This window comes from Nicotiana tabacum, chromosome 19, assembly GCF_000715075.1.
Source record: "Nicotiana tabacum cultivar K326 chromosome 19, ASM71507v2, whole genome shotgun sequence".
Taxonomy (NCBI): Eukaryota; Viridiplantae; Streptophyta; class Magnoliopsida; order Solanales; family Solanaceae; genus Nicotiana; species Nicotiana tabacum.
In genome coordinates this window covers 111462762-111473251 of record NC_134098.1, presented here as the reverse complement: position 1 = coordinate 111473251, position 10490 = coordinate 111462762, and the positions used below count along the sequence as shown (strand labels likewise).

The following is a 10490-nucleotide window of genomic DNA, read 5'->3' as shown; positions in this document are numbered from 1 at the left end:
TCATATGTTCTTTGTGAATGAGCCAGTGCAGAAGAAATGATCAACATTTTCTACTCCTGGGGAATCAAAGCAACAACATATAGAGGATATAGAATTACCCAACTTAGAAACTCTCGTATCAGTTGGTATCTTATCCCTCAAAGCCCTCCATACAATGAAGTTCATCTTGAAGGGAATACCTTTTTGCCAATTCATAGCACTAACCCAAGCCCTTTGTTGTTTTTTTCTAAACAAATGCCAGGCTGAGGCCACTGAAAATATCCCACTGTTATTCGCACTCCATATTTCTTTATCAAGAGTAGATGATTTCAGTTGGATCCGGAGACTATTGACTTTAAGCACAATATACTGAGGAAGAAGTTGATCATAACCTTCCCAATTAATTTGATTGTTCAATAACATATCCAAGAGCTTCAAATTATTAGGTTTATAACCCGGAGGAAGGTAGTCATAAAGAGGACCAAGCTTAGACCAATTGTCAAGCCAGAAGGATACTTCTCCTCTTGCGACCTTCCACAGTATTTGTTTATCCACCACCTCTTTGATCTTGCACATGGCATTCCAAGATTGTGATTGACCCGAATACCATCGCTTCATAATAGGATGGACTCTCTGACAATATTTGGCCATAAGAAAATTCTTCCATAGGGACTGACCAGTCCTAAAGTTCCACCATTATTTTGCTGTGAAGGCATTGCAAATGTCTTGAAGTTTAACTACAACATAATTTATTTATAGCTGCAAAATATAACGTAGCTAATTATGAAAATTTCCGTGGCTAAACACTTTAGCTATAATATTTTTTTCCGTAGCATTCGTAGCAAAATGCAGCGTAGCTAAAAGTTAGTTACAAACTTTATATGGTCCGTGGCTAAGGATTAATACTTATTGCTACGAAATTTTTGTATTGTAATTGTATGTATTATACTTTTGCTACGACAAATACATTTATAGCAAATGATTTTATACTCTTGCCACGACAAATTAATCTATAGCTACCTTTATCTGGTAGCCACAATGTGTTATAGCATGGCAAAAGATTTAAATTTATTTGCCACGGAAATTTAGATATGTAATTGCTTTCATATAGTAGCCCATGGCAAAAATATTTTTGTTTAGCTACGGACTAAAAGTTCCATGGCTACAAATCATACAAAAAAGTCGTGGTTAGATTAATTTATTATATTTTAATTTTTTGACAAAATGGTTAATTTATTATATTGACAAAAGTTTCTCTCACGAATCCCTTGTTTCTTAGCTATTTGATTTTTTTCTAAATTTTTCCAATTATTTTGTGGTCGTGCATAATATATTAAAACTGATAACATATTAAACGTTATCCAGGGGTATAGTGGTGAGCTGCCTTTCTGAGTCGTTATGCAACTACTAGTGTATCTCCTTGTATTTTTCATTCTGTCTATTTTTATTTCAGACAGTATTTGAGGTTTTGTATAATCTACTAGTGTCATGACCTAAAATCTCACCCGTCGTGATGGCGCCTATCTCAATACTAGGCAAGCCAAAAATCTCAATAAACCATAATTTCTCTCAAGTTTGAAAATAAAATAATTAAATTCAGCGGAAGAAATCTTAAAATTTCAAATATATCACTCCCAAAATCCGGTGTCACTAAGTACATGAGCATCTAATGTGAATATAATATCTGGCTGATAAAAGCCACTGCATGAAAGTATAGAACAGTACAATAAATGAAGAAAAGAGAGACAAGGTCAGCGGACGCCAAGCAGCTACCTTGATAGTCTCCAACTGACAGTACTCTGAAATCTAACAATCTTTATGTCCGAAAGCACCTAGATCTGCACACAAGGTGAAGAGTATAGTATGAGTACAACTAACTCAAAAGTAACAAGACTAACCTCTGGGCTGAAAGAAATTATGAGCTCCGTAGGTACAGTCCAGTAAAAATAATGGTACAGAAATGTAGACATGCTTTCAAGTTCAATAGATAAACTCAGTACAAGTGAAATAGATCAATACTACATGATATAAGGAATATGACATCTCAGTAGCAAGACCTCATGTAGATACTGGTCACCAATTATTCGGTCACTCGGTACCGTTTATGGCCAGTCCAGCCCCGGGGTGTTCCAACCCGTATATATATACACATCGACAGACAGTCAGCTATTTAGTACCGTATAAGGCCAATCCAACCCTGGGGTAATTTATCTCAAATATAAATAATACGGACAAGATCCATATCCAGGTATATTCATTACAATATAAATAAGTAAGGCAAGTCCATGCCTTGGGAAAATCCATCCCAAACATATATATAAGCAGTAAGTAAGGCAAGTTCGTGCCCTGGGAAATCCATCCCGAATATATATAATCATCTACGCTCGCAAGGGGTGTACAGACTCTGGAGGGGCTCCTTCAGCCCAAGCGCTATAAGTCGACCGCGCTCACTAGGGGTGTGTGCAGACTCTCGGAGGGGCTCCTTCAGCCTAAGCGTGATATAAAGCCAATATGGCCTACTGCAGGCGGGCAGTCCCTATCCGTATAATAATAAAGCCAATGAGGCCAGCTGTAGGCGGGCATCCCCGATCCATAAAATAGTAAAGCCAATAAGGCTTGTTGTAGGCGGGCAGCCCCGATCCATAAAATAGTAAAGCCAATAAGGCCTCGTAAACAACGTGTACCCAGTAAGTATCAAGTCTAATCTCGAAGTGGTAGGGACGAGATGACCGACTTTGACACTCACTATGGGTCAATAATAATAACTGAAATACAACTAGAATATCTAAATCAACATGATTCATAGAATTTACAATATTTTATTTAACCAGCGGGAATAATCAAATTCCTTCAAATGCAACAATTCTCAATATATTAATTAAATTCCTTTAATTCAAATAATTTCCAATTTATCAATTAAATCTCATTTACAGGAATAACAATTAATTCTTTAACAAGCAGGAATAATAATTCATTAAATTCCAAGGATTTTCCAATTTATCAATTAGCTTTGCAAGCTGAAATACACTATTAAAAAATCGTGTAATTATTATTATTAAGCACGATTTCTGCCGAGGATGTACGGCCCGATCCAGAGTGTCGTGTACACTGCCGAGGGACGTGCGGGCACGATCCATAGATGCATTTATCCTGCCGAGGCGTTCGGCCCGCTCCACAAGAAAGGGGAACATTTTCTTGTGTACCTCCGGAAGGAGAGTATATTTATTATAAGATAAATTTGGGAGGAAGAATAATTTCTTTTAACAATTAATTAATTTAAACAGAAAATCAAGCATATGAGATTCTCATCCTTTAATATATTTATCTGACAATTCACAATATATTCATATATATCAATTAATATTAATTAAACAAAGAATACAATGTACACATGTAATTCATGCTTTGAGTCCTAAACTACCTGGACTTTAGCATTAATAGTAGCTACGCACGGACTCTCGTCACCTCGTGCGTACGTAGCCCCCACAATTAGCAATAATTATTCTATTTAATCCCTATGGGGTAATTTTCCCCTCACAAGATTAGACAAGAGACTTACCTCGTCTCAAAATCCACTTTTTGATTATCACGTCGCGTTGAATTCTTGATTCGACGCCGAAGATCCGAAACTATCCAAATATTATACACAATAATTAATATATGCTAAATGATTCAAAATTTATCTATTAAATAAATTATCTTATCCAAAATGGTAAAATTTCTAAAATTTATCCCGAACCCACGTGCTCGAATTCTGAAAATTTTTGGATGAAAACGTTACCCATAATCTCAAGAACTTAAATATATAATTTCTACCCAATTCCATAACTATTTTCGTGGTTAAAATCTCATTTTTATAAAAATCTAGATTTTTCATCTAAATATTTGATTTCTAAGATTTACTAGTTATAATCCACCTATAATCTATGTATTTAACTCAAGGGGTGTGGAATTAACTTACCTTTCAATTGCTAGTTGAAAACTCCTCACAAAGAGCTCTGAAATCGCCCAACAATAGATGAAAAATAGAAAGAAATGGACTGAGTTTTCATCCGTTTTAAGGTTCTGCCCAGACAGGTTTTTCTCACCTGTTGAAGGAGTAGCGCACATGCGGCTTTCGCACCTGCGGCAATTCCTCGCAGGTGCACATTTTTCTTCTTTTCCTGGTTCCGCACCTGCGGATGAAGTGCTCGCTTCTGCGCAAGCGCAGGTGCGCCCATCCCTTTGCACCTGCGTATTTTTCCGCTTCTGCGCACAAGGCCATCGCACCTACGCGTTCGCAGGTGCGCAAAATTATTCGCATCTACGATGGTTGGGCAGGCTTCTCTCATTCGCACCTGCGATTGGTGGCTCGCACCTGCGGCTGTCCAAGCGCAGGTGCGATTATGACAGTAGCTGGGAGCTTCAGTCCTTGTTCATTTTTCCAAAATTGGTTCGAACCTCGTCCGGTTAACACTCAAGACTCTCGGGGCCCCGCCCGAACATACCAACAGGTTTGAAATCATAAAACGGACTCGCTCGAACTCTCGGAACGCGTAAAACAATATCAAATCTAAGAATCATACCCTAAACCAAATTGATTCAAACTTAAAAATTTCAAGTTCTTCAATTTACTTCCAATGCGTCGAAATATACTTAAACTATTCGGAATGACACGAAAATTTGCGTGCAAGTCTTAAATCACTATACGGAACTATTCCCAAACTAGAAATTCCAAACGGACTTCAATTACTCAAAATCCTACTCCAAACCAAATTTAAAGAATTCTAAACCTTCAAATATTTGATTTTTACTATTAAGCGCAAAAACACTCTCGGGTTATCCAAAACCCGATTCGGACATACGCCCAAGTCCAAATTCATCATACGAACCTATTGGAACCGTCAAATCCCGATTCCGGGGTCGTTTTCTCAAAATGTTGACCGAAGTCAAACTTGTCAATTTAAAGCTAACTTAAGGAACCAAGTGTTCCGATTTCAACCCACACACTTTCAAATCCTGAACCAACCATCCCCGCGAGTCATAAATTAATAAAAGCATGTTAGCGGAGTTTTATTTTAGGGAACGGCTTTCTAAAAGTTAAAATGACCGGTTGGGTCATTACAAAGACCAATGATATCTTCTCTTTTTCGTAGACCCTCCCCAAAAGAATATGTTAAGCATTCTTTCTATTTGATTAAGTACACGTTTGGGTGGGTGTATAGTTGCCAAAAGATGTGTTGATAATACTAGAAGAACATGTCTAATCAGCACTACTCTGCCGCCAGAGGATAGAAATTTAGTGTGCCATCCTGAAATTTTGTTGATGACCTTGGTTATCATTTTTGAGAAAATAACTATATTTTTCCTCCCAACATATAGTGGACATCCCAGATATTTGATAGGTAAAACTTTGTGCTCCATCCCAGTGATGCTTTCCACCCTTGAAATTTCATCTGGTTGAGCATTTAGAGTTAGAATAATACAAGATTTTTGCTTGTTGACCTGAAACTCTTTCATAATCAGTAAGAGACTCCATTAGTAGTCCTAATGATTTCCTGCAACCACTAGAAAAGAGAATAATATCATCATCAAAGGCAAGATGATTAATATAATAGGGTCTTTCTTATTCATATGAAAGACTTTAAAAGCATCAACAGAAGCAATGTGATTTATAGCCTGTTTGGTCAAGCTTTTCAAGAAGGAAAAAGTACTTTTTTTCTCTAACTTGAGGTATTTGGCCAAACTTTTTTGGGAGAAAAAGTGCTTTTGGGAAGAAGCAGAAGCAGTTTCTGAGAAACAGAAAAAGTAGCTTCTTCTCAAAAGCAGAAGCAGAAGCAGTTTTGAGTTTTCTTCTTACCAAAAATACCCTTAACAAAATATAGTATATACCAAAATAACCGTTAAACCTAATACTTAGGATATTAATGTATAAATATTTCTTATTATTTATAAGATAGCTTTCTACTATATATTGACTTTAGGGGTGAATGTTTTTATATTTATTGAATGATTTTTAATATATTTAACTTATATTAAAAGAATTAAGTACTTTTATATTTTATTTTCATATTTTACTTAAATAAAATGAAAAGATTTAATTATTGCTTGTAATAACAAAATTTTAAGATTATTTATTTACTTATAATATTAACTATTAAGCAAATCTATTCACGTCCTTATTCGTAATTTGATACTTAAAAGTACTTTCTGAAAAAGCTTGGCCAAACACAAATTATTGCTCAAAAGTATTTTTCAGAGTGATTAGCCAAACACAAACTGCTTCTCTGCAAAAGTACTTTTTTCAAAAGCACTTTTGAAAAAAATACTTCTCAAAATAAGCTGATTTCTCCACCTTTGCCAAACAGGCTATTAATTTTCTAGAAAGAAATTCAACACAAATAACAAACAGAGGAGAGATAGGATTTTCTTGTCTTAGACATCTTTCAGATTTGAAAAAAGCTTGCCATTAACAACTAGAGAATAACAGTTAACATAAATATGTCGTAACATCATATATTGTGACGACACAGTTTTTCGTGTTGGATTTTGAAAACTAAACTAAAAAGATGTAACCTGGGATTTAAGAGGTACAAATTTGAAACAAAATTAAGTATACTCATCTTAATTAAAAAGAAAATTGACTTTTTTTTTGGAATTAACGTGTATAAGTACAATAGTCTAGAAAAAATGAATTTGATTCTTTTTATTTTCTTTTGCCATTGATAATCAACGACCTTAATTTGTCACGAAACTGAAGGAGCTCAACATATTGAAGGATGGGTTTAAAGCAGTGTTTTAAAAGGCGTGCACGTAAGGCGAGGCGTTTAACATACGCTTCAGCGAGGCGTAAGCCCCATATATATTTAATTTTTAATATTTTATAAAATAATATAATTACAATAAATATTTATAAACATATAAAATTGCATTAAAATAATATATACATATATATATATATATATATATATATATATATATATATATATATATATATATACACGCTACTTAGAAGCTCAAGTAACTTAGATGTGCTTCATTCCCACAAAAAACTAGTCAAAACAATTATTATACGCTACTTAGAAGTTCAAGTAACTTGAGTCGAAAATAATAAAGTTTTCTACATGGAAGAACAAAAAGGATGACTAACCTGTAATTTGGGCTTTGAACGTGTTGCTATGAAGGAGAATGGAGTTCTCTTTGTATTTGTAATTTTTTTTTTGAATATTTGTTACTTTTGGAAGATATTAGTAGACTAGCGGACAAGATAAAGAATTGAAAAAGACCATGAATTGGGGCTTCAATTAATAAAAAATGTCTTGAATTTTAAATTTAATACATTTCAGTTCCTTTTTAAAACTTTTGAGTAATTACCATGCTAAATTTTGAAAATTTGGATATTATATTAAGGACTTATTCAAATATTTTTGTTTTAACTTGAAAAAATCTCTAGGGCTTACGCCTCTCTAAAAAACGCGCTTCAAACGCCCGAGGCGTATGCCCCGAATTGCTGGGCGTACGCTTCTTGAGACTTTCGCCCCACATCATCGTCTCGGGGCGTTTTTGGTGTGCCTTGCCCCGGGGCTCGCCCCAAAAATACCTTTTAAAATATTGGTTTGAAGCAAATAGAGCACACCCAATTACGCAACGCAAAATTAGTTTGAAGCAGAGAGTGGACTACTAAATTGGCTAAGATGAAAGCCTTAAACACACTCACTAAAGTGAGCTCATTTTTAAGGAGAAAAACACAATATAATTGTTTACCCGAAAAATTGGATAGAGTTAAATTTATATATGATTCTAAGGATATGTGATATAACTTGGTACAAATAGCTGAGTGAAATAGAAATATATATATTCTTTGACAGATGGAATGAAATATAAGGCAGAGAAAAAGGAAATGTCGATGAACAAGGCAAAGTAAATGAGCCCAAAAGTGTTAATCTCTCTGAAGTTGTCTTTTTTACCATATGTCCTTTATGCTTACAAGGATTCTCCCCTTTTATAGTAGAGGGATCCTACTTTATCTATATAAAATATATATAGTGAAAAACCCATGATGAATTGTCTTTTTCTCGATTCCTGCCAAGATTCGCTCCCCTAGTGCGGTTGCAACGGCTTTTGTCTGTGAGCTCGATACCGGCTCGAGCTCGGTATTGGATCGAGCCCTCGGCCTTGGTTCGAGCTCGACTCTGACTTGGAGTCTCGATATTCGGGGTGAGTGTTGGTCGGTCTATGCATCTTCAATAATCTCCGCTTTGCCTCGTAGTTCAATTTGAATATGAGCTCAATAATGATACCGAGCTTGTCGTTGATCGGTCTTATAGCTCGAAGCTCGACGTCCTTACTTCGGACCTTGATCTGTTGTCACGTAGATACCCTTTGATCGAAGTATTATCACCTCGACCAGTCCGTATGACTGACTTAATCGGTTTTGACCGTACACAGATAGTCCCTCGTTTCTCGAAAAAGGATGTGGTGAGAAACGATATGATTTCCCAACAGCTCGATCAGATATATGCTGACGTCTGTATCGATCCCGACCATGACGTACGTGATAGCTGTCCCATCGATTTAAGTTTACCAAGGCATTTAATGTGTGTCAGACGGTGGTCGACCGCCGCTGATATTGAATCATCATTGCTTCAATCTATAAATAACCCTTCCCTTTACCATTCATCACTTTTGCGTCTTCAATCTTCCAAATTTTCTAAGTTCTCTTTCATTTTTTCTGAGTTTTCTATCTGCAAATCTGTGAGTTTTACTGCAAATTCTTTCTTAAAACATCAAATACTCCCGTTTTTTGTTCACGGAATTTTAAATGGCAAAAACGTCTAAAACTGTTCCGCAAAAAGAGACCGCTTCTTCATCTCGACCTACTGGTGGCGAGGATGTGGAAGAGCCCCGCCCTGAGGAATTCGTTCCGGTTAGGTGTTCGACTGTAGGCGATTTTAAAACTGAAAAGCCTTCTCCGATACCGGGTCGGTGTGAGCCGATGTCGAGGTATCAATGGTCAATCACCGAGAAAGTTCTCGATAAAGTCATACAAGAATGCAACTGGGATAATAAACTCGTAGTAATCCCATCGCATGATGAATCAATTACTACCCATATCGAAGGGTTCTTAAGTGTTTACACTTATCCTTTCACGTTGGGCTCTCTAGACCCTGTCATCGTTGCCTTCTGTAAGAGGTACGATGTGACCCTCGGCCAGATCCACCCTTCCTTTTAGAGGATAGTGATTCTTCTTCGATTTTTCTCGAGCAAGGTCGAGGGGCGTATCTTCACCCTCGATCATCTTATGTGCCTCTACAGTCCCCGACTTTATCGATGAGGTTGATCAAGCTTGCTCGTCGAGCAACCAAAGCGCCGTTCTCGAGCATAGACGAGACTCAGGATCAGGGTTGGATGAGCCATTTTGTTCGAATCAAAACCTCGGACCTGATCCATGCCGATGACTTACCATTTCCCGAGAAATGGAGTATGAGCCGTGATTTTTGCCCGTTTTGATTTTGTGATTGCCTTTCATTTTTTTGATCTATTTTTCTTTTCTTATCACAGCCATAGCTCGGATGCCGGAACCGATCCCGGATCTTAAATAATGGGTCGAAGGTCTGGTGTTGCAGGGACCGTACTTTGAGCGTGCTTGAGTCGAATTATCAAAGGGTTGATGGGAGGCTCGCAGTCTTGGTAAATCTTTTTATCGATTTGTCTCTTTATCGATTTGTATGGTAAATCTCCCTTTTCCCCTTTGTAGGACTCGAGAAAGATGTAGTCATGAGGCCTCCATCTGGTGGTGAAGAAGTTCCTGCCCTGAAGCAGGTAAAAGAAAGGAAAAGAAAAGACGTATCGGGCTCCCCGAGCTCAAAAAAAAAAGAAATCGGCTAAGAGATCTCGAAAGCCGAAGGGGGCTTTGGTGTTATGTCTTCGGAAGTGGCCCGCCATTTAAGGGACGAACCCGAAGAATGATCGGAGAATTTAGCCTGCGTACGGGCTAATGTTGTGATTCAATAGTCTTCCAATTTGGTAGAAGCAAATCATGGAACCCTGGCCGTAATCCCAGAACAAGAAGAAGCCGAGATTATCCTTTCTCGAGCTAAGATGATTGAAAGGGATACCGAGGGTGGGTCTTCTCGGGCAGTAGAAGATATTTCAAGGGATGAGTTTGGGGTAGTTGACATTAGCGGATCCCTTCAGATTTCGGGTGCCATGATTTGAGAAGCCAGCATGTTGGAGGATCGGTCCTATGAGGGTATTCAGGAGTCGGCCGATATCCACGGTTTTCTGGAGGGGCTTGAGTCAGGTGCCTCGGAGGAGGTTACCGATTTTGGTGGAATGCCGGTACCCAAAAAAGCATCGTGATCGGGTTCTACCGAGCCTTCATCGATTCACAAACTGGTGGACCGATTCCCAGCCCCGAGTATCGATCCCGACCAAAGGCGGAAGATAGTGCTCTCCGTACCTGATGATACCCGAATTTTTTCTCCCCCTGTGGGGATTTCCAGTTACCTTCGGTCCTTGGTGATCGAAGA

At 37.6% G+C, this 10490-nt stretch overlaps 1 protein-coding gene across 1 annotated transcript; it reads right to left on the bottom strand.

Moving 5' to 3' along the window:
• Positions 1-597, bottom strand: LOC142173658 (uncharacterized). The gene has a single exon (XM_075239274.1). It carries the CDS (start codon positions 595-597, stop codon positions 1-3), a length of 597 nt encoding a protein of 198 aa, XP_075095375.1.
• Positions 598-10490: the final 9893 nt, after the last annotated feature.